At 43.6% G+C, this 25808-nt stretch overlaps 1 protein-coding gene and 1 pseudogene across 1 annotated transcript in view; both read right to left on the minus strand.

The window, feature by feature from the left end:
* Positions 1–25808, minus strand: part of LOC126299097 (relaxin receptor 1) — a 756631-nt gene that overhangs the window by 216021 nt on the left and 514802 nt on the right. The window contains exon 12 of the mRNA XM_049990771.1: positions 8773–8844. Coding sequence (XP_049846728.1) covers positions 8773–8844 — 72 coding nt within the window. The remainder of the gene's footprint in view (positions 1–8772; positions 8845–25808) is intronic.
* On the minus strand, positions 19128–19246 carry LOC126299914 (5S ribosomal RNA; annotated as a pseudogene).

Below are 25808 nucleotides of genomic sequence, written 5' to 3' on the forward strand. Positions count from 1 at the left end.
CTTACTATACGGTAAATTACAGCATCATCTGCGAACAACCTAAGAGAACTGCGCAAATTGTCACCCAGATCATTTATATAGATCAGGAAGAGCAGAGATCCAAGGACGCTTCCCTGGGGAACACCTGATATCAATTCAGTTGATTTGCCATCTGTTACTATGAACTGCAACCTTCCTGGCAGGAAATCACGAATCCAGTCGCACAACTGAGACGATACCCCATAGGCCCGCAGCTTGGTTAGAAGTCGCTTGTGAGAAACGGTGTCAAAAGCTTTCCGGAAATCTAGAAATACGGAATCAACTTGAGATCCCCTGTCGATAGCGGCCATTACTTCATGCGAATAAAGAGCTAGCTGCGTTGCACAAGAACGATGTTTTCTGAAACCATGCTGATTACGTATCAATAGATCGTTCCCTTCGAGGTGACCGAGCGAGGTGGCGCAGTGGTTAGCACACTGGACTCGCATTCGGGAGGACGACGGTTCAATCCCATCTCCGGCCATCCTGATTTAGGTTTTCCGTGATTTCCCTAAATCGCTTCAGGCAAATGCCAGGATGGTTCCTTTGAAAGGGCACGGCCGATTTCCTTTCACCATCCTTCCCTCACCCCAGCTTGCGCTCCGTCTCTAATGACCTCGTTGTCGATGGGACCTTAAACACTAATCTCCTCCTTCGAGGTGATTCATAATGTTTGAATACAGTATATGCTCCAAACCCCTACTGCAAACCGACGTCAATGACATAGGTCTGTAGTTCGATGGATTACTCCTACTACCCTTCTTAAACACTGGTGCGACCTGCGCAATTTTCCAATCTGTGGGTACAGATCTATCGGTGAGCGAGCGGTTGTATATGATTGCTAAGGAGGGAGCTATTGTGTCAGCGTAATCTGGAAGGAACCTAATCGGTATACACTCTGAACCTGAAGACTTGTATGTATCAAGCGATTTGAGTTGCTTCGCAACCCCTAAGGTATCTATTTATAAGAAACTCATGCTAGCAGCTGCTCGTGTTTCAAATTCTGGAATATTCCATTCGTCTTCCTTGGTGAAGGAATTTCGGAAAACTGCGTTCAATAACTCCGGTTTAGCGACACAGTCGTCGGTAACAGTACCATCGGCACTGCGCAGCGAAGGTATTGACTGCGTTTTGCGGCTTGTGTACTTTACATACGACCAGAATTTCTCAGGATTTTCTACCAAATTTCGAGACAATGCTAAAGTAATTTTTTTCAAAGATAAGTTCGTGAACTGTTTCAAGTTTGAGGATCAGTATTATTCCCAAAATTCGTCCATCCGGAATGGGCGAGTAGTATTAGAAGGCTGAATTAATTGCTTCCAGAAGTAAAGTTCTCAAGATGAGTTGGTATTGATTCCTGGCTCAACTGTAAATCCTGGCACTTTTCTTTTAGTGAAAAACCATTATGCCATTATCAAAACGATAAATAAAGGTTAGGAGCGATTTGACGTGTTAGCCTTTGCTTCTGGATAGAACGACCTCTTAGTTTTTCACTAAAAGCTCCGGGACCAGTACGATAACCTAAATAATATTCAAACAAACTTCGACACAGTTAACAGTTGTAATAGAGTCCAACTGAAGCCTAAATAGTTCTCAAAATATAAATTTTATTACTCTTCGCGAGTCAGTACTTAGACGCTACTGAAGCCATTCAAGATTGTGGCAAGGTAACACAGCTTTGAAGGGCGACCAGCCGCTTGTAATAAACGACGACAAAAGTGCACTATAATTAGATACAGAGCAGAGGTGTGTAACTTCCTCTTATCCGGCCATGAAATCCGCCCAGATATACAGGCGTCCTACCACATCTAGCAGGATACACCTATACACTTCTCCTACCCTTGTTAGGTTTCTTGTGTCCACCACTCCCCTCCACCCACATCCTAAGCCTTAGCTCGGTACCTCTCTGTCAGCCCCTTCCCAGATTCCTTAAACAAACATCAATCCACATAAACCCCTATAACACACCACCCAAAACCATACAAATCCCATAAAACCCTTACCCATGACAGTCTACAGAAACTCATCAGTTCATTCTTCTATGAGTGAATATTTCAAACAATCAGCAAATCGACCTTTTATCTTTTAACCAACGCAACTCACCATTTGTCTTTTACTTTTGTGAAAACATCCAGTTCATAACTCTATCAAAAAATTTACTCTTTTAAAATTTATGAAATCGTTTGCCCGGTGGGGCAAGGAGGAAATAATAATAAAGGCAAAGCAAGATGACTGTGCGTCCAGTGTTCGTGTAACATTTAACTGATTGTTAAAGCATTTAATTCCTGTTTCTCCGCTTATTAGCATACCCGAAATTGCGCTAAGACTAAAATTTTATACTAGTGCAAAAAAAAAAGAATTACAGCTGCAGGAAGTATCAAATGATTTAAGGTGTGTTGTCAGTTCACCTATTCGATTCAGACTTGAAAATGCAATGGTATAATTTCATTATCGCTCAAGGTTTCTCATAAGCAAACTCAAGCAAACTCAATTCTATGAGACGATCAGGGGTCACGCACACATTTTCAATCAGTGGAGTTCATTAGGTCGTTGTTCATAGTCGCCAAGGATAGCTTAAAAGCACTCCTGATAAAGGAAGCTAATATTTTTCGATTCTGCTATGTTTTTGTCGCGCGTAATTTTCTCTGGGCAACCAAAGTAATTCAGAGACCGAATTTTAAAGTAAAGGTTGCAAGATAGAATACGCCACGTGTAGTCCAAAACGCCTGAACAACACAGTTGTACTTGTATACATTGAGATATACTGCTTACACGTTCGTTAAGTCAAAACCATTGACTAACAAAAAGCTACTAATCTAAAAGTAGGCACTTTTGCACTGCACATAGTGCAACCCACATCATGCTGAACCAAAACATTTCTTCTGATTCCACAATCCACTGTTTTCATCATTGCCCACTCACAAACTATTTACTTCCGAACTGACTATGCGAATGTAGACGAGATGTGGCTCAAATTCAAAGATATAGTAGCAACAGCAATTGAGATATTCATACCTCATAAATTGGTAAGAGATGGAACGGATCCCCCGTGGTACACAAAAAAGGTCCGAACGCTGTTGCAGAGGCAACGGAAAAAGCATGCGAAGTTCAGAAGAACGCGAAATCCTGAAGATGGGCTAAAATTTACAGACGCGCGAAATTTGGCACGTACTTCGATGCGAGATGCCTTTAATAGGTTCCACAACGAAACATTGTCTCGAAATTTGGTAGAAAATCCGAAGAAATTCTGGTCGTATGTAAAGTACACAAGCGGCAAGATGCAGTCAATACCTTCGCTGCGCAGTGCCGATGGTACTGTTATCGACGACTGCGCCGCTAAAGCGGAGTTATTGAACGCAGTTTTCCGAAATTCCTTCACCAGGGAATACGAATGGAATATTCCAGAATTTGAAACACGAACATCTGCTAGCATGAGTTTCTTAGAAGTAGATACGTTAGGGGTTGCGAAGCAACTCAAATCGCTTGATACGGGCAAGTCTTCAGGTCCAGATTGTATACCGATTAGGTTCCTTTCAGATTACGCTGATACTATAGCTCCCTACTTAGCACTCATATACAACCGCTCGCTCACCGATAGATCTGTACCTACAGATTGGAAAATTGCGCAGGTCGCACCAGTGTTCAAGAAGGGTAGTAGGAGTAATCCATTTAACTACAGACCTATATCATTGACGTCGGTTTGCAGTAGGGTTTTGGAGCATATACTGTATTCAAACATTATGAATCACCTCGAAGGGAACGATCTATTGACACGTAATCAGCATGGCTTCAGAAAACATCGCTCTTGTGCAACGCAGCTAGCTCCTTATTCGCACGAAGTAATGGCCGCTATCGACAGGGGATCTCAAGTTGATTCCGTATTTCTAGATTTCCGGAAAGCTTTTGACACCGTTCCTCACAAGCGACTTCTAATCAAGCTGCGGAGCTATGGGGTATCGTCTCAGTTGTGCGACTGGATTCGTGATTTCCTGTCAGGAAGGTCGCAGTTCGTAGTAATAGACGGCAAATCATCGAGTAAAACTGAAGTGATATCAGGTGTTCCCCAGGGAAGCGTCCTGGGACCTCTACTGTTCCTGATCTATATAAATGACCTGGGTGACAATCTGAGCAGTTCTCTTAGGTTGTTCGCAGATGATGCTGTAATTTACCGTCTAGTAAGGTCATCCGAAGACCAGTATCAGCTGCAAAGCGATTTAGAAAAGATTGCTGTATGGTGTGTCAGGTGGCAGTTGACGCTAAATAACGAAAAGTGTGAGATGATCCACATGAGTTCCAAAAGAAATCCGTTGGAATTCGATTACTCGATAAATAGTACAATTCTCAAGGCTGTCAATTCAACTAAGTACCTGGGTGTTAAAATTACAAACAACTTCAGTTGGAAGGACCACATAGATAATATTGTCGGGAAGGCGAGCCAAAGGTTGCGTTTCATTGGCAGGACACTTAGAAGATGCAACAAGTCCACTAAAGAGACAGCTTACACTACACTCGTTCGTCCTCTGTTAGAATATTGCTGCGCGGTGTGGGATCCTTACCAGGTGGGATTGACGGAGGACATCGAGAGGGTGCAAAGAAGGGCAGCTCGTTTTGTATTATCGCGTTATAGGGGAGAGAGTGTGGCAGATATGATACACGAGTTGGGATGGAAGTCATTACAGCATAGACGTTTTTCGTCGCGGCGAGACCTTTTTACGAAATTTCAGTCACCAACTTTCTCTTCCGAATGCGAAAATATTTTGTTGAGCCCAACCTACATAGGTAGGAATGATCATCAAAATAAAATAAGAGAAATCAGAGCTCGAACAGAAAGGTTTAGGTGTTCGTTTTTCCCGCTCGCTGTTCGGGAGTGGAATAGTAGAGAGATAGTATGATTGTGGTTCGATGAACCCTCTGCCAAGCACTTAAATGTGAATTGCAGAGTAGTCATGTAGATGTAGATGTAGATGTAGACACGTCAAGAACAGAGCTTCTCACATATAAAACGACCAGTACTGGTCGGTTAAGCCGACCAATCGAAGGTCCGTGTTCCTCGAGTTCATATAGCGAATCATGACATTTCCTTCATTTTGGAATCCAACGAATGTAATACTGTTATTGAGATAGACACAGGAGGTAGACGTTACGAAAGCACATGATCTTGTAGACAGGAATATGTTGTTGAATGGCCTCTGTGCCAGAGGACGGGACGCAGAACACACGAATTAGCAAGGGATTCCTTGAAAGGCGCAACTGCTAGGGTCATAAATCGAGGCACAGTGTCGGAAAACTTTGAAATAAAGGCAGGAGTTCGTCAAGGAGCTGAGTTGCGACCGATTCTGTTGAACGTGCCACTGTATGACGTGCTCCAACAGTGCAGACTCGTGTACAAAGCCATTGTTATTGGAGGTGTTCAAATTGGGTACAAAATAAAACATAACACCACAGTATACTGCCCAGTATTTCCCGACGACATGGCTTTGCTAATGATAACGAAGAAACAACAAAAATGACACTCGAAAATGTTGCTGTCGTTGAACCATAAGCGAGCCTCAAGACAGCGTACTAAAAAATCAACATCTTGAAAGCAGAGACCTACTGGAAGATTGAAGGTCAAGAGGTGAAATATGTGAACAGCTTCCGTTACCTAGGGCAAAACATAACAGGCAAGTTAGAGACCAACAAGGCCATAATAAACAGTTACGAAACGCTGCAGAAACGGCGATATTTTGGAAAGACAAACTATGGAAAGAAAAAGCTGTCCAGGAACCCCATAGTGAGACATTACAATTATGTAAAAAATCAGAGATATCGCATTTTACTCAGCGAAGGCAAGAACCTGTATCAGACGGGAGAAGGGGAAACGAAAGATTTATAAGTGACAAGTGAGGCACGAATGAACAAGATGCAGCCTGGGTGGATGGATCGAGCCAGGAAATGTATGAGAGTGTTGAAACAATTTCAAGCACCATGCTGAACAGAAGACAGATTTGCCGGGCACTTCATGAGGATGGAGGGCAACAAGTTGAGGAAAAAGGCATAAAACGCAACATGCTTAGTAGTGATTAACTGGAAGAAAGACCTCACAGAGCATTGGAAAACAACTGGAATAAGCGACTACATCCACACCCATGACTGCAGCACAAGTTCAGCAATAGGGATATACAACAAGGTCGTAGGTGGACTGATGCCAGAATCGAAATTAGGATCACGGAAGCAGAGAGAATCAGGAGCAGCAACAGAATGAATAACTCCTGAAAACAAAGAAGACGTGGTGGACAATTCACCCGTAATCCTAAAGGGTCGAAATAAACCAAATAAATGAAAACAAACATAGAAAATTCCTACAACTCCAGTTTTTTAGTTAGTCTATATGTGTTACATAGTACTGAATATAGCATTCTCCACTAAACCAAGCCATTTTCCTTGAAAATGATATGTAATTTGACAATCTCAATGAAATTTTAACACCATGTTCTAATAGTATACATTTCCCATAAAATAATTTAAATATTAGGCCCTTCTATAGTCTTCTGAGTTACACGTTTGAGTTAATTTTATGTCAACATATTGCTAAAATTTCATGTTGTAATTTTCGATTCGTTTCATGAAAACAATTGAATGGATAAATTTTAAATTTGGCAAAGGTATGTCTCTAAATGTTGTGAACAAGAAACTAAAATAAAATATACATTGACGGAAACAAATTGCAGCACCAGGAAATAATTAATGTAAAGTAATGAAATTTCGTGAGTACACTTATCTAAGTAATATACTCGTATTTAAGTGATTAACGTTGCAAGTTCACAATTTAATATAAACGCGACATATGCCATTCCACATGCTAAATGCTGGTACATTAATAACCGGTGTATCTGCCACAATGTTTAATATAAGCGCGCAAACGTGCATGCATTGTGGTGTGCAGGTACAGGATGCCAGTTGGTGGGACAGAGTTCCATACCCGATGCACGCCCGATAATGTCCCATATGTGCTCGATTGGAAACAAATCTGGTGATCGAGAACGTCAAGGCAACATGTCGACAAACTGTAGAGCATGTTGGATTACAAAATCGGTATGTGGACTAGTGTTATCCTGTTGGATAACACCATCTGGAATGCTGTTCACGAATGGGAGCACAATAGGTCGAATCGCCAATTGATGTACAAATTAGCAGTCAGGGTGCGTGTGACAACCGCGAGAGTGCTCCTGCTGTCCTACGAAATCGCACCTCAGACCAGAGCTCCACGTGTAGGTCCAGTGTCTTTAGTGCGCAGACAGGTTGGTTTCAGGCCCTCAACTAGCCTCGCTCTAACCAACATACAGCCATCACTGTTCCGAGGCAGAACCAGTTTTCATCAGGAAACGTAACAGACCTCAACCCTGCCCTCAGATGAGCTCTCTCTTGACACCACTGAAGTCGCAAATGGCGATGGTTTGGGGTTAGTGGAATGCACGCTACAGGGCATCTGGCTCGGAGCTATCCTTGGAGTAACCGATTTGTAACAATTCTTTCTGTCACTGTGGTGCCAACTGCTACACGAACGACTACTGCAAATGCAGTACGAAGCAGCAGAGCCATACGCTGAACACAATGGTCTTCTCTCTCGGTAATGACACGTGCCCTGGCCGTCCTGAGCCCCGTATTCTTGATACCGTACATTCTCATGGCCACCGCTGTCAGCAATCATGTGCAGTGGCTACATTCTTGCCAAGTCTTTCTGCAGTATCGCAGAAGGAACATCCAGCTTCTCGTAGCCCTATTGCACGACATCGTTCAAACTCAGTGAGTCGTTGATAATTACGTCTCCGTCACCTTAAAAGCGGTCTGCTGACTTCAACTCACCACGTCCAATCTCAAAAGTAATTACCGTTCACCACCATTACCTGCATTAAAGCAACCTCATTTGCTTATTCATGTTGGCGCTACTAGTGCCACTCTTACGTGACTGGCTCGAAATTTAAATGGACATCACCTTTCAGATGTAGAAACACGCCTACCAAGTTTCTTTTACGTCGCACTACTGCTTCTTGATGTAGCGTTTTTTTCCGTCAGTATAGGTCTTGTCATACAAGCCAAAATTATCAGGAAATACTGTGCAATATGTTGAAGCAACACACTTGCTTCTTTTGTTCGGGATTTCCCTACTGATGCCCGACAAAATATTGATTTTTGTTTCTGTACTTGTCTCCGGCTATAGGCTCTTAAAATCTTCTCGCACAAGGCCACCAACCAATTTGTCCCTTTCAATACTGAGGTGACAAACATCTATTATCTACGAATAGAAACAGTTCCATTTTCTTCACTGGCTTTCTGATTGTTTATTTAGTGGGTTTTAATGCCTCTTAAATAGCAGCTTAAGGAACTGCTCATGCACTCGAAGTGATTCTGGCAAACCTTAACAAGTAGAAAAACTCAGGATAAAATATGCCAACACTTGCAGCTCTTTCACGGATGCTTCTCATGTCTTTCTTGAAAGCTGGACTTGTCACCAATCAACTCGTAAAGATTATAATCTTTCCCTTTCACTATCAATGTGATTCAACGACGAGCGTAATGTTATATGTTAACCGACTGCGTCTCATTTTTATGAAATATAGAGGAATCTGATCTTCCTTTGAATACCACCTGATGAAAATTATCGGTGAATACAAGACACGTTTTTTTTTTCATCACAGTTTTTATTTACGTAAAGGGCCATGCGTGCAGAGAGTTAATAATTTTTTTAATTAATGTTACAGTCGTAATACTCACAATGACTGAAGATTTGTCAAGTTTTGGAATAAATCTCCTGGTATGAAGGTAACTGGATTATTTCCAAGGGACCTGCGAATAAAAAAGAAACAGTTTTACTTACTTATACTCTGTGTCAGTTCTTCAAAATGTGTGATACCTTAATTTAGCTTACACAATTACTGCTCGTAGATTTCAGCATACGAGGCGCGAAACAGTAAGCATATCCTTTTAGAATTGAAATAATTACTTGTCACTTGTCGATGTTTATTGGCGACAGTTTTTGAAATACTTGCAAATTCAAACAGTAGCACACTTGTACCGGAGAGGGTTGTTGGATTATAATTATCTGGACCGCCTACGAGCTACTCGTACATCTAAATCCTTATTTAATTCAACAAAATAGTCAGTTTTCAAAAGACATTCTTATGTGCAGTATTCCAAAACATTCAAAAGTTAACATTACCCTACAAACAGGAATAGTCAGTATAATTGTATAATTTTGTTCCTCATTTTGTTGTATACCCCTATATTTAATGCATTTTGCTCTTATCTGCCTATATGATACAATTTTTCTTCCTTTAGCATCAACATATATCTGGTGCAGAGAACATATGCCAAGATAATTTCAGTTTTAGTGTTTGCGATAGTTTGTAAGTCTTTTCTATCCCTCCATCCCAATTATAGTCACAAATATTCGTTGAATGATTAAATCTCATGGTGATATTACCAGTGGGTAAATAAAATATTACAAATCATCCTGTTTTTGTCTGCGTATTCCTGAGTTTGAGGTTGCGTAATATTGTTGCTGTACTTGTAAAATACACTGTCTGATCAGAAATAACCGGACACGTATTAGTGGACATTAATTTGGTGTGTGCCCACCTCCGCCTTTATGATGGTCTGAATTCTGCTGCGCACACTTTCTGTGAGATGCCTGAAAGTCTGTGGAAAACTGGGCAGCACATTTTTCCTCAAGAGACACTGATTTTGGACGCTGGGGTCTGAAGCGAAGTCGACGTTCTACCTCATTCCACATGTGTTCCACTGGTGTCGGGTCGGAATTCTGGGCAGGCCGGCCATTTCAGGAATATTACTGTCGACAAGACATTGCTTCATAAATGCTGCTTTATAAGAAGGTGCATTGTCAAGTTGATACAACCAGTTCTCGTCTACAAACTGTTATTCTACTATACGCCTATGCTGTCAGATGTTTCATATTCTTCCTCATTAATTGGCTTTACGCTTTCACCAAACTCAAACCCTTCCGTCAGATCGCCACAAGATACAGCTTCATTGAGCAGCTATAGTAGGGTCGAAATGTTCTTCATGGATCTGTTACTCAGGTGACATCCAATGACTGGCGATTTAGGGAAATCACGGAAAACGTAAATCAGGATGGCCGAACGTGGGGTTGAACCGTCGTCCTCCCGAATGCGGTCACATACGAGTATCCCGATACTTTTAACGTATAGTGTATGTCCACATAAGCTCATTGTCCCATTCGATACGGCAACAGTTGAGGAGAAACACTGACGTCTACACGGGGGACGCATGGATACAGGTGTATCGTCTACCAGAATACAGTATGGCCTTCACACATGTAGTGACAGTGTGCAAACGTTAAGTATGGTTAAAAATCGTTGTGTGGCATTAAGTTCTCTCAGTGGATCACGTGATGTGTTACGCACGCCTTTAAGCTACACGGTTTGCTCACTCTGGAGCTGTTACACTAAGGGGATTCATGCTAACAAGGGAATGAGCAGACTTGCCATGCCGAAACTTGCAGTGATTTCCTTGGCGCTCATAGCCTCAGTTGAAATCCACATTCTAAAAATGGTTCAAATGGCTCAGAGCACTATGGGACTTAACATCGGAGGTCATCAGTCCCCTAGAACTTAGAACTACTTAAACCTAATTAACCTAAGGACACCACACACATCCATGTCCGAGGCAGGATTCGAACCTGCGACCGTAGCGGTCGCGCGGTTCCAGACAGAAGCAGCTAGAACCGCTTCGCCACCACGGCCGGCCACATGATAAATTTCAGCTGCAGAAACGGGGTGGAAATTACCTTAAAAAAATCACGAAAATTGGTAATTTATTCTTCGTCTCTTGCAACAAGGAGTAGGGTACAGCCCAGCGGGATTAGCCGAGCGGTCTCAGGCGCTGCAAACATGGACTGTGAGGCTGATCCCGGCGGAGGTTCGAATCTTCCCTCGGGCATGGGTGTGTGTGTTTGTCCCTAGGATAATTTAGGTTAAGTAGTGTGTAAGCTTAGGGACTGATGACCTTAGCAGTTAAGCCCCATAAGATTAAAAAAAAACAATAAAAAAACAATCGGGTACTCCTGGTTTTCAATAGCTGTTGTTACAGCGAGCCGTTTGTCTACCATCGGGGAAGCTTGTTCATCTTATTATTGGCACAGCGTTTATGAATTTTTGCCGTGTTCATGACCGAGACGAAGAAGAAGCTACGACACAAGTGCCCAGGTAGCAAAGAACAATTGTAAGTTTATTAAGCCTCAGGAACAGAATACAATAACACAGTTTCCTTGGGACGGCTATCCGCACTACTCGATTCACGCTGAAAGTCAATCATTTATGTTGTGTCCATGAGATTGTGGTCGGCGGAGAGTGGTAGGCTGCTCATGCACGGAATGGTGGCTCGAGGACAGTTGAGAGAGGTCCACCGCCTCGGTAGCCTGAGGACAGTTGAATTCCATGGACGCTGCAGTGAAATACTCCTCGTTGGCTCAGTGATGTGAACTGCGATTGATGAACTTCTAGGCGCTTCGGGGGTGAGTCGGAAATGTGACCTGGCTGCAGAGCGGTCGGGCGGCGACCGAACAACTCACCTGGCTGTAACATACCGGCGGAGGCACGTGGCTCCCGGAAGACAGGGAGTTCAGCGATGGCATCGCCGTTTGTGGTGATGTTTCTGCCTCTGGCAGCGTGGTTGGTGTCACATGACACCATGGTGGCTGTCGGAGGTTAAGTTGGAAACATCCCAGCGTGTGTCTGTTGATGCAGACTGTTGTATAGCGTCCAGAGGATGTACGTTAACAGGGGGCAACCTACTGTGCACGTCTGTGTAGTTGGTAGCTGTGTTGTAGGTTGCAGGTGGTAGCCAGGGGACACAGAAAATAACGTTTCAAGGTTTTGTTAGAAATGGAAAATAATATACATTTTTGTGTTCTTTCTCGTTATATCTGGTAATTATTTGGAAACACATCTTTCTGATCCTATTTCGAACCTCAAAAAATATTCTTGCTTGCCTTGCAGCTGATCGAAGTCTTGTGAACATTTTTCCAACTTAAATTGTCAATAGAAAACACGTGTGAAGATTATGTGATGTGCAAAACGGTGTTTAAATTTTTAGACGAACATTTAAATAGTCCATACATATGGTCAGAAACGGCTCAAGCTCTTCATATTGGAGACTTTGTATCCGCAGAAGGCGAAAAAACTGAAGAAAGTTATAATAATCAAATATTTTCGACATTTAATTAACAGTTAGCTCCAATAGAAATTAACATATCGCGTCTAGAAAAAGCGGTAGCGTATTGGGTGAACGTCAGTGGTGAAACGCCTGTGTGTGAGTACTTTTCAAAAGAAATTTCGCTTTGTCCGTTTTAAGTGTGAACTGTATAGGTGGGAATACCAAGTCGCAGAACGACGTAAGAGTTGATCGGATATAATGGAGAGATAAAATGCATGTCTTTTTGAACCTTTTCTCCTAAAGCCAGACAAAAGTCGTTTAAATTGAGCAGTACCATCTTCTGCGAAAAGGGTTTGGTTATTGTTAGCAATATAGGCACAAAACAGTTTAATGCTTCTCATTGTTGCACTAGGTGCTGAAAAAATTGTACAAAACTGCAATAAAAATAAAAATAGTGTTGAGAAAACTTCAGAAAAATGAAGTGACTCATACTGACATGACGGGTAGTTTTGCTACGAACACAAAGCGTCAACTCACAACTTTTCATGAACCTTTAATTTTAAAGTACAGATCAGTTAAGATTTTAAAAACAGTTGGAAGCTAAAAGAATGCCTTCACTCAAAGGGCAGAAAAATACAGAGGAGACTGTGCAATCTGTGACTCCACTCACGCATTCACACTGTTGTGCAGCAGAATAATAATTAAAGGCGGGATAAAATTTTCTTGAACTCGACTGGGATGAGGCTAAATGGACACTCCCATTAAGTAGACAATTATGGCGTAACGAATGTCAACACTCGGAAGAGCCAAAGTACAAAAAAGCAGGGAGCTCATTGCCTCAGAATGTGCTAGAGAGAATGTCGGAAACACCTGATTCAGCACCTAGACAACAGCGTAGAGCAGACACGATACCCTTCTGTAATGTGACTCCATGTAGTAACTACACAACGCAAGAACACCTTCAAGGCGGCAAACTTTACATAAAGGACCACTCTGAAGTTTTGAAATTAAACATTAGGCTAGGTAAGAGTGTTGACAGACTCCGAAAATGGGAACATGTTAGGTTACGTGTATGGGGTGTCATGTCATTGAATGCTATGAGACTGTCGCCTTCCTTTCACTCTACTCCATCTTTATCTTTGTTGTGTATGGAAGTTCAGCTCTACTAGCTGCCGCCGGCCGCGGTGGTCTCGCGGTTATAGGCGCACAGTCCGGAACCGTGCGACTGCTACGGTCGTAGGTTCGAATCCTGACTCGTGCATGGATGTGTGTGATGTCCTTAGGTTAGTTAGGTTTAAGTAGTTCTAAGTTCTAGGGGACTAATGACCACAGCAGTTGAGTCCCATAGTGCTCAGAGCCATTTGAACCATTTGAACCTACTAGCTGCCGGATGACCCGGGGAATTCGATGAAGTGTTACCAGCTGCCGGCAGCTGGGAATCTACCGCTACGTGTGTGCAGGGAACTTCAACTTTGTGAGCTTCATTCCTGTCACCGACAGTTTGGAGTGGAGCAATATGAGTCTAATGTTGTGGGTTGCATACCTCACAAATCAAGGTGCCGATGTTACAGCACTACTAACGGGCTTCCCACTGTCGTTTCGTATGGTGAATCTGAAAACAGTGACGCTGTGGTCCCTTCAACACTCGTCGCGTCATTCTCTGTAACTGAACCATGCAGGAGACTGAGGCTAGTCGTGACTTCTCGTTAGTAAGGAAAATGAGTACACCATCTTCCTGCTTTAAGGTAGCACTGACAAGGCAAAACGACCGATTGTTGGGATCAGATAGCCTTTATGGAAAATGCGTTTTCTGAGACTGTGGAAGGTGTAACACGAACTTTAATTATTGTAGTGTACACAACTGCAAATTTCTTTTCATTACAGGAGGAAGATCTCTCGAATGAGTTTCATGCTATGGGCCACACGTCAGAGGAAAAACATACAAATTGCGTCGAGGGCAAACAAACTGATTTTACTCTTGATTATTCCATCTCCTCCACGAGAAAACATATGTGCTCCATCCAATGAAAACAGCGCACAGAGCAACGTCACTGTTATATCGGCACGACAAAAAGAACGTTATTTCTCTTTTCATATGGTCATGGCATCCTGTGTTTATGGAACAGTGGGTTGTGTAGTTTATCATTCATTTCTGTAATTTATTTTAATAATTAAACACCACTTCAAGATTGCACTTCATCTGCATGCGATGTTTTCTAGTACTCTCGTTACAGACACGGTTATGCTTCGACAGTGTGTACATGCCCAACGTAATTGTTAGGCATTCTCTGAATAGATACTAAATATTAAAATAAATTTACAGCAGTTCGAAAAAGTTTTATCCATATAAATGTACATATAAACAGAACATTATTCACTTATAACCAACCGGTCATTACATTGGTATTAAAAATCGCCAAGCCATGTGGTTGTTTCTGTCATTTAGGCAGTTCGGACATTTTGTGACATTTCAAGTTGAACTTCGGAATAGCTACAAAGCCGAAATCATGGGTTGGGTTGTTTGGGGGAAGAGACCAAACTGCAAGGTCATAGGTCTAATCGGGTTAGGGAAGGACGGGGAAGAAAGTCGGCCGTGCCCTTTCAAAGGAACCATCCCGGCATTTTCTTAGAGCAAATTAGGGAAATCACGGGAAACCTAAATCAGGATGGCCGGACGCGGGATTGAACCGTCGTCCTCCCGAATGCGATTCCAGTGTGATAACCATAGCGCCACCTCGCCCGGTCCGAAATCATGATTGTGTGATATAAATGAATAGTAATTTACAGTTTAACAGCGGAAATTTCTTTTAAAGCGGTTTCTTATGTAGCAGGAATGTCGAGAGTACGCGGCTACACTTGCGAATTCGTGTACTTGCTCTAATTTCTAAGCACGTCGACTCCAGTTTTACCTGACAACAGACTCAAGACAAGAGTGGGCTGCGGTGGAGACTCACTAGTCAAGTCTATGAGTACACAGAGAAGGCGAGTTCGATGTTGACGTCACAAGACTCGCTGGCGACTTTAAAGCGAGTATACGGAGCTCATTTTTATCCCTGTGTTTAAAGTCCGCAGTCGTCCAGCTGTGGAGGGAACTTCAAGACTGTGAGCTGCATAACTGCCGGTTGCATCCGTGACTATCCGAAGACGAGGGCCGGGCCAATCATCCGTGAATGTAGACCCGATTCCGCCCGTCTGCGGGCTGTTCAACCTGAGAATAGTGCCCCTCATCCGCCATTCCTGAGCAGTAAATGAAATGTCTTACCGGCTGTGTGCTAGGACCGCCTCTCAGGCTGACCTTCGTGTCGCTGTTAGGTCTTCCGCCTACACGACAACTTGACAACCGACAACGAGGGCACGGAGACTTCTGGGGTAGAGCCTAAAATTTTCTTTTGCTGGAAAGTTCCTGTGGAACGAAACTGCTGAGGTCATCGGTTCCTAGTCTTACGCACTACTTAAACTAACTTACGCTAAGGACGACACACACACATTCGAACCTTACACGGAGGGGGGAGTGAGCGAGACAAGCTGCCCTAGACCGCGCGGCTACTCAGCGCGGATTGGAGCCGAGCTACGCAGCTTCGCTCCGACAGACTTCCTAAGCCAAGCCAGGGTGCAGAGACAGCACGTACCCTCTTATGACGTAGTCGCTGCATTGACCTAGACTGCGCCAAGGGTTGCTCTAGCAGATTTCACGCCGGGCGCTGACGAGTTAAATTGTGCCTCCGTACAACGCGGGCACAGCGCGGCCGCTGCTACACCGCACTGGGAAGAAGACAAGAGTGATTGTATAACTCTTGAAAATAAATAACTGTTGATGGAATGATGTCTCATTAGCTCACGGTGCACCAAAGGACAACACCACCCCACCTCCGCTCGATGATTCTACACCCACGTAGGAGGCCATCGAGGAGCCACACGTGCACATCACCAACCATCGACATCTGTCATGGGATACGGTGAATAACCAATGTTTGTTGACCTGTTTTATATTTCTTTTATTTTGGAGCATTGTTGAGTCGGAAGGATCTGCGTCGGAACTTGAGACTGAAATTTTTTGACCTCAAGAACATGCAGGCCTATCACAGTTCCGAGGTAACTCTAAGGAAGAGTACTTATGGCCGACAAGGTGTTAGTATTTCATTTATCAGGGCACGAATTGCCGTGTACTAAGGCAGTGGATTGCCGTGTACTAAGCAGTGGCAGCAACGTCTGAAAACTGTAGAATGTGTGCCTATGCAGAACGGCAGTGCAGTGGGTCCCATTGGGCCATGATACGTAGCAAAGATCAGTATCGTTTTTTGCCTGCTGATACTGTGTCGTTCGGCAAGATTACCACTTATTCGGTACTATAAATCGAAATGAAAGTTACACAACGACCAGAAACGCGAGAAGCAATTTAAAGTGAAGCAGCTGAAGTTCTAAAGCGCCAGGTAGCCGCGTTAAGCCAGAATAAAGGAGAACAAAACCGGGGTAATGAGTAGTTGCAGACTGAACTGGAAGCGTTACAAGTCGCGACTGGGCTGACGTAATCTAAGTAAAGGGATACCACGACGTCAGTGAACGTTCCTGTCCCATACATTGGTCCTATGTTGGCTAGTCTCATTTCGCCTTTTTCTGGGAAACATCCGAGGATGTATTAGCATATCTGGATGATATGAGAAAGCAGATCGATTATGGAATTGGTTTGATGCTACATGTCTGTCTACAGTTAACGGATGACGCTAAAACATATGCCACATAGCAGGTAACGGCAAGCTGGCAATCTGGTCAGACTCTGAGTGAGTCGACAAATAACTGGACAAATTTATCTGTAGAGGAGTTAAAGATCTGAATTGTAATGAATGTCCTGATGGGTGTGGTTGTATTGCCAAGTGTAGTGTACTACTGGAGTTCAGAACATGCCTTAGGTCAGCCTTACATATCGACACCTATGAGAACCAAAAGTTTCAAAAAGATATGTCCCAAATAAATAAAGTACACTCGTTCCTCCTTCCATCAGCTTATGGACTGAAATTATTTCAGAAAATTAGCACTTGTTTGGCTACTTGGACGTAAAAGTTTTGCATTATTTACGAGCGGTTCGCATGTCTGCTGGCTGTGCTGTGCATTATTTTTAACTGTTTACAATTAGCAAGCATTATAAATGAGTTATGTAGGCGTGTTTTGCAGGTCTGTATGGTGTGGAACATGTCGGTGTGATACATATACCCCATTCCTAAATAAAGTAAATTGGTTCCTCCATCCATGGGCCTAGTGCAGGGTGAGTCCTTTTACCCAAAAAGTGTAGGAAGAGGGTGAGTGCTGGTGGCTTAGTTTAGCGGTGATGAGCTTGGTTTGCAACAATTTTCTTAGCTTGGTGGCGGAAGCGCCAGTCAGCTTTGTTTAATGGCAGATTTCAAACTTGGCGCTGGTTCCTAGGAGGAAGTGGCGGTTGGGTGGCTGAAGTTAGTACAAGTGCCCTTTCTTTCCAACAATTTTGTTAGGTTGGTAGAGAAAACAGAAGTGACCTTTCTTTACTGTCAGAATTCAAACTCGGCGCTGATTTCTAGGAAGAGGTGGCTGTCTGGTCCTCGAAAAGTAGTTGAAATTAGGTACTTGAACACCTTAGCATTCGTATATGAAATTGTAAATTGTATTATTTAATATGGTTAAAACTGTAATGAAATTAAGTACTTAGGTATTTACAGAAGACTATGTCCGTCACGTGTATGGAGGGTGTGTGACGTAAGCGAGGCGTCGGAGCAGCGATTGTACAATTATAATGCGCACACAAGAGAGAGTTAATTAGCGAGCGTTCTAGTGCTGACCAAACGTGCTGTTATACAGACATGACGGATTCCACTGTCGAGCAAACATTGCCGCCAAATGTGTAGCACTGCGTCCTCGCTCGTACAAGGACACATGGTGGACAGTGAGCGGTCGGCATCGACAGGTTTGAACGTTCCCAGGAAAACAACTTTGGCGCCAAAAGTGTGGCAGGGAACGGCCAACCGTTGTGTTATTCAGCTCTGAGGCAAACAATTTTGGCGGGAAACGTGCGCAGGCGACGAATTCACGTGGTGAGCGGACAAGGGACAGCTGTGACGTAAAACTCGGCAAGTTCCAGCGTGTCCAGCGAAAACATGTTTACGATGTGGGAGAGATCGCTGGGCTTACCCCCAGCGTACCGGCAGTCCAGCGCGAGCGGCCGACCGCCTCAAGTGACAGGTGTCGGTAGTGTCTCCGCACGCTGGCCAGGTGATGGCGAGGATTCGAACTAATTCAGTTGGAGCGCGGACGTCATGGCGACTGCACTGCGATATAAAAAGATGTGTGTGCAGACTGTGTTGGAGAACAAGTCATGACCGTACTGCTTGAAATAAAGTCTTCAGTCCCTTCCCCCCTGTAAAGTCAAAGGAAGTGACTTACCTTACTATAAGTGCAGTTTATTATTTGAGGTGATTCTGAGAGGCTACCAGTGAAAAAAAGATAAGTGTCGGAGAAAGTTCGTACGTATGATCGATTATGGTATTGTGATTTGAACTTGTGATAGATTTTTGTTATGGATGTAAGGAAAATGGCTTTCTCGCCGAGAAAACCGGACATCTTGAATAAATAATATATGATAATAATAAATAGAAGTACTGTGTTCGAGACATTATCGTGTTGGAATTTGGCGGAATTTTCTAGTGGAGGTAGGTCTATAATAATAAATAATAATAACAATAAATGATCATGAATGATAATAAATGATAATTTAAGCACTCTGTCTTCAGGCCACAAGTGGCCCATCGGGACCATCCGACCGCCGTGTCATTCTCAGATGAGGATGCAGATGGGAGGGGCGTGTGGTCAGCACACCGCTCTCACGGTCGGTATGATGGTTTTCTTTGACCGGAGCCGCTAGTCGAGTAGCTCCTCAGTTGGCATCACGAGACTGAGTGCACCCTGAAAAATGGCAACTGCGCATGGTGGCCCGGATGATCACCCATCCAAGTGCCAACCACGCCCGACAGCGCTTAACTTCGGTGATCTCACGGGAACCGGTGTGTCCACTGCGGTTAAGGCCGTTGCCTAATAAATGATAATGAATGATAATAAATGACAATGAATGATAATGAATGTTAATAAATGATAATGAATAATAAACAAAAGTAAGGTTTTGCAGCCATTATCGTGTTGTAATTTGAATTTGGAGGGAATTTTCTAGTGGAGGCATGTCAATAATAATAAATAATAATAAATGATAAGAAATAATAATAAATGATAATAAATAATAATAAATGATAATGAATGTTAATAAATGATAATGAATAATAGTGAATAATAATAAAGATAAGTAAGGTGTTGCATGCATTATCCTGTTGGAATTCAAACTTCCCGCCATTTTTTCTTCTGCAGGCTGAGGTTAGTGGACATAGCACAATTGGCCTATTTTCCTGCCAAAAGGCACCATCTTGGATGACGTCATGCGCTGGTTCAAAGTCTACATGCCGCCATATTGGATGAAGTCATCGCCGCCATCTTGAATAAAGTTGTCAGCAATGGAAAGTGGGGCCTCACATAGGTTGCCCTACTACTAGTATAGTCGTATCCACTTCGATATTTTGCGAAAATGTGGAGTCTGAAGAAGTTGTGCCGACCGAAGTACATGTGGGATGTACTCAAGTAAATGAGTGTGTCAGTAGTAACATGACTCTACACCACTTGGTGATAATGGTTGTTATTTTGAGGCTGTGGTGCCTGGGATGTGTTGTAACCGCAGAAAAGCCAAGTCTAAATGCAGTTGTTCTCAGACGATACACCAGAAATCATACGGGGAGATAGAGTTAACAGGGGACGCCAGGCGTGTCAGAGGGGTCACAAAAGATAACGACGCAGCCAGATAGCCGAGGCGGCGGTCCAAGCGGCCAGGCAGCTGCGCGTGATAAGCAAGGAAGCAGACTCAGCTATTAAGATAAACAGGGCGCTCTGGGCAGGTCCCTCAATAAGCAATAACTTGCAGTATCAACACTCTTGGCTAGAGGGAGAAGTCTGGGAGCGGAGAGAGAAAGAAAGAGGGCCCTAGGTGGGGACCGCACTACGTCATGAGGAGCCAATGAAGGGCTCAGGACGCAGTGCGTGACCATATAGGGAGAGGCCCCTCTACCCCCCCACCCAGCTTCTGAAGAAAAGTACTGAAGTTAATACTAAAACAATCCCTAATAAGGAAAAGTTGCACTCGACGCTACGTCATGCCAAGCGCTGGCGGGGTCGAAGGGGAAGAGCTAACAAAACTCGGAGGCACGCCGCTCCGGGGATCTCTCTCTCTCTCGGGTTTAGGCAGCGACGGTAGTCAGCGTGAGTAGCAGCCGACTTGGGCTGAGGGCGGGCTGCAGGCAGACAGTTGGAGATAGTCGCCGATGAGCGTTTAGTCAGCGACCGCGGGACTCTGACGTAGGGTGCTAGTGTGGGCAGCAAAGTGCTGGAAAGTTCTATCAGGCAGCCAGAACGGTGGAAGTCAGTCACCGTCTCTGTAATGGGCTTGGCTATTCTGTAGGTACAATCACTACGCAGTTAGGGTGATCTGTATTCTTTATGAATAAATTAGAACTTTTATAACGCCCATACGAGTTTACTTCTACCAACATCCTAGCCTTGTACCTTCACACCAGGGAATTTAACATCTTAGCCAGATCAAAAGTCTCCCTCTCAATAAGGTCAACCGGCTAATTCCCGTTTACGAACCATGTCGCTCAATCCCTCGCAAAACCCACGCTTGGGACGCGACAGATGGATGTATAGGAAACTTCATGTGCTACTGAGTTTTTTGTCGTTCAGAGTGGTGACTTTAAAACACACTGAAGAGCCAAAGAAAATGGTACATCTGCCTAATATCGTTTAGGGCCCTCGCGAGCACGCAGAAGTGCCGAAACACGACTTGGCATGGACTTGGCATGGACTCCATACCCGTACACGTCCATCCTCTCGATACAATTTGTAACGAGACTCAACCGACCAGACAACATGTTTCCAGTTATCAACTGTTCAATGTCGGTGTTGACGGGACCAGGCGATGCGCAAAGCTTTGTGTCGTGCAGTCATCAAGGGTACATGAGTGGGTCTTCGGCTCCGAAAGACTATGTCGATGATGTTTCATTGAATGATTCGCAAGCTGACACTTGTTAATGGCCCAGCATTGAAATCTGCACCGATTAGCGGAAGGGTTGCATTTGTCACGTTCAACGATTCTCTTCAGTCGTCGTTGGACCCGTTGTTGTAGGATGTTTCTGGGGTGCAACGATGTCGGCGATTTGATGTTCTACCATTTTCCTGATATTGACGGCACACTCGTGGAATGGTCGTACGGGATGATCCCCATTTCATCGCTATCTCGGAGATGCTGTGTCGCTCGTACGATGTAACATCACGTTTAAACTCGCTTTAATGTTGATAACCTGCTATTGTAGCATCAGTAACCGATCTACCAACTGCGCCGGCCGCGGTGGTCTCGCGGTTCTAGGCGCGCAGTCCGGAACCGTGCGACTGCTACGGTCGCAGGTTCGAATCCTGCCTCGGGCATGGATGTGTGTGATGTCCTTAGGTTAGTTAGGTTTAAGTAGTTCTATGTTCTAGGGGACTAATGACCACAGCAATTGAGTCCCATAGTGCTCAGAGCCATTTGAACCATCTACCAACTGCGCCAGACACTAGTTGTCTTATATAGGCGTTGCCGACCGCAACGTCGTATTCTGCCTGTTGACTTATCTCTGTATTTGAATACGCACGCCTATACCAGTTTCTTTGTCGCTACAGTATATATGCTACGGAGGATTCAGAGGAAGTTACTGATGATATTAGTTGTGTTGCGGGTGTTGTGGGTATTGGGGACGTACAGATTCATTTTTTTCCCCCGAAGGATGCAAATTCGATGCCATTTCGGATGACGCCACCTTCTCCATAGGAGGAAGTGAAGGAGAGAAAAGGGGGAAAGGTGCTTGTAAGTCTAATGTGCTAGCCGACAAGACTGAATCCTTTCAGAAATGTGCGCCTGAGATTCAGGGTGAATTTGACGTTACTTGCAATGTTAGGCGTTCTGAGGATAGAGAAAACGTGGCGTAAAATTAGTAAAAGCAGTCAAATTCGTGGAGACATCGTTTCACCCAAAAGGAGACAGCTATGAGTGAGACAATGTCGCAAGAGTCTATTATCCTTAAAGTAGAACCACTTATACTGCGTACGGCGTCATTAAGGCCACTGCGCATGGTAAAGTGCCGAAGAGCACAAAGAAGTTAGTTTTGAATAGGGAAGGTATAAGGCATCATGGCTCTGTAATGCATAGTTGAGGTGTAAGTAACTGTAAGATAAGAGAGGAATTGAAGCTACCGACCAGTATTCTGTATGTGATAGTACCGCAAACAGTTTGTGTGTAAACATAATTACAAAGATGTGTGTTTTGAGGAAACGCTAGAGAAACTTGTTTCAAATACTTTTTTTTAGATGATGTACTGAAACAGCAGTTTAAAAAACCACTTGATAGGCAAAAAAGTAAAGCCACAAGGTATGACGAAGATGGAGCTAAGAGACAGTGGAATCCTAATAAATGGTACTTTTTGTGAGACAGCCGGAACAGCCTTCCCGTTAGAGATATTGCCAGTCCAAAAGCTAACATTTCTAACTCATATACGAGTACCAACCAGCAGCAATAAAGAAGAGGCAGTTTTCCACAGAACAGATGTTACAACACATCTAACAGTACCACGAAACGCAGAGTAACCAGATTCTGAACATAAGCTTTTCAGCTACCGGTACTGAAACGATTCTGCTCGCCATTTGAGAAATTTAAGTTTATTATAACGGAAGAACTGTACAACACCCAGGATTACCTGTGGATCAGTTGCGTGTTGCCAGGTTTAGCGATATGACAAGAAGTACAACGGAGTAATCAAGTCGTATTGTAAAGATAAACACTAGAAAGTAAAAGTAAAGCAGTGATTTCGAATTAGTGTAACAGTTTAAGTGAATCATGATTTATGAAATTACATTCCAGTTTGAAACTGCGATATACCATGAACGTCGAAATTAATTGAACGTGTATACTAGTTACATGAAATGTATTACGGTCAACCATCAGTTGTATATGGGAATTACAACAATGAAAATTTGGGCCGGACTGGGACACTGCATTACGCGAGCTGTCGCCTTAACCGGTTTGGCTATCCGTCCACGACTCACGGCGGGATCCAAACTTCCATATGTCGTTGTTCCTGCTTCACAACCTGTCATCTTACACAAATTATGTAGTTACTGTACAGGGGAGTAGCTTTTAATTGAAAGTCGCTACCTGGTATCGACGAATAAATACGATATTGCAGTGCCTAAGTTGTTAAGACGAATAATGCTATGTTCCTTGGAACATGCATGCATGTCCAAACGAAAAGGCACCGCGGAGACTGCAGCCGTTATGAAATGTATTCGCAGTTACGAATACCAACAATCAGCAGCTGCTTCAGGAAACGCCGATAATAAAAGTCGCTACCTGGTACCGACTAATAAATACGATATTGCAGTGCCTATGTTGTTAAGACGAATAATGCTATGTTCCTTGGAACATGCATGCATGTCCGAACGAAAAGGCACCGCGGAGACTGCAGCCGTTATGAAATGTATTCGCAGTTACGAATACCAACAATCAGCAGCTGTTTAAGGAAACGCCGATAATGAAAGTCGCTACCTGGTATCGACGAATAAATACGATATTGCAGTGCCTATGTTGTTAAGACGAATAATGCTATGTTCCTTGGAACATGCATGCATGTCCGAACGAAAAGGCACCACGGAGACTGCAGCCGTTGTGAAATGTATTTGCAGTTACGAATACCAACAATCAGCAGCTGTTTAAGGAAACGCCGATAATGAAAGTCGCTACCTGGCATCGACGAATAAATACGATATTGCAGTGCCTACGTTGTTAAGACAAATAATGCTATGTTTTTTGGAACATGCATGCATGTCCGAACGAAAGGGCACCGCGGAGACTGCAGCCATTATGAAATGTATTCGGAGTTACGAATACCAACAATGAGCAGCTGTTTAAGGAAATGCCGATAATGAAAGTCGCTACCTGGTATCGACGTTAAATACGATATTGCAGTGCCTATGTTGTTAAGACGAATAATGCTATGTTCCTTGGAACATGCATGCATGTCCGAACGAAAAGGCACCGCGGAGACTGCAGCCGTTATGAAATGTATTCGCAGTTACGAATACCAACAATCAGCAGCTGTTTAAGGAAACGCCGATAATGAAAGTCGCTACCTGGTATCGACGAATAAATACGATTTTGCAGTGCCTATGTTGTTAAGACGAATAATGCTATGTTCCTTGGAACATGCATGCATGTCCGAACGAAAAGGCACCGCGGAGACTGCAGCCATTATGAAATGTATTCACAGTTACGAATACCAACAATCAGCAGCTGTTTAAGGAAACGCCGATAATGAAAGTCGCTACCTAGTATCGACGAATAAATACGATATTGCAGTGCCTATGTTGTTAAGACGAATAATGCTATGTTCCTTGGAACATGCATGCATGTCCGAACGAAAAGGCACCACGGAGCCTGCAGCCGTCATGAAATGTATTTGCAGTTACGAATACCAACATTCAGCAGCTGTTTAAGGAAACGCCGATAATGAAAGTCGCTACCTGGTATCGACGAATAAATACGATATTGCAGTGCCTATGTTGTTAAGACGAATAATGCTATGTTCCTTGGAACATGCATGCATGTCCGAACGAAAAGGCACCGCGGAGACTGCAGCCGTTATGAAATGTATTTGCAGTTACGAATACCAACAATCAGCAGCTGTTTAAGGAAACGCCGATAATGAAAGTCGCTACCTGGTATCGACGAATAAATACGATATTGCAGTGCCTATGTTGTTAAGACGAATAATGCTATGTTCCTTGGAACATGCATGCATGTCCGAACGAAAAGGCACCGCGGAGACTGCAGCCGTTATGAAATGTATTCGCAGTTACGAATACCAACAATCAGCATCTGTTTAAGGAAACGCCGATAATGAAAGTCGCTACCTGGTATCCACGAATAAATACGATATTGCAGTGCCTATGTTGTTAAGACGAATAATGCTATGTTCCTTGGAACATGCATGCATGTCCAAACGAAAAGGCACCGCGGAGACTGCAGCCGTTATGAAATGTATTCGCAGTTACGAATACCAACAATCAGCATCTGTTTAAGGAAACGCCGATAATGAAAGTCGCTACCTGGTATCGACGAATAAATACGATATTGCAGTGCCTGTGTTGTTAAGACGAATAATGCTATGTTCCTTGGAACATGCATGCATGTCCAAACGAAAAGGCACCGCGGAGACTGCAGCCGTTATGAAATGTATTCGCAGTTACGAATACCAACAATCAGCAATTGTTTAAGGAAACGCCGATAATGAAAGTCGCTACCTGGTATCGACGAATAAATACGATATTGCAGTGGCTATGTTGTTAAGACGAATAATTCTATGTTCCTTGGAACATGCATGCATGTCCGAACGAAAAGGCACCGCGGAGACTGCAGCCGTTATGAAATGTATTCGCAGTTACGAATACCAACAATCAGCAGCTGTTTAAGG

This window comes from Schistocerca gregaria, chromosome X (genome assembly GCF_023897955.1).
Source record: "Schistocerca gregaria isolate iqSchGreg1 chromosome X, iqSchGreg1.2, whole genome shotgun sequence".
In the NCBI taxonomy this organism is placed as follows: Eukaryota; Metazoa; Arthropoda; class Insecta; order Orthoptera; family Acrididae; genus Schistocerca; species Schistocerca gregaria.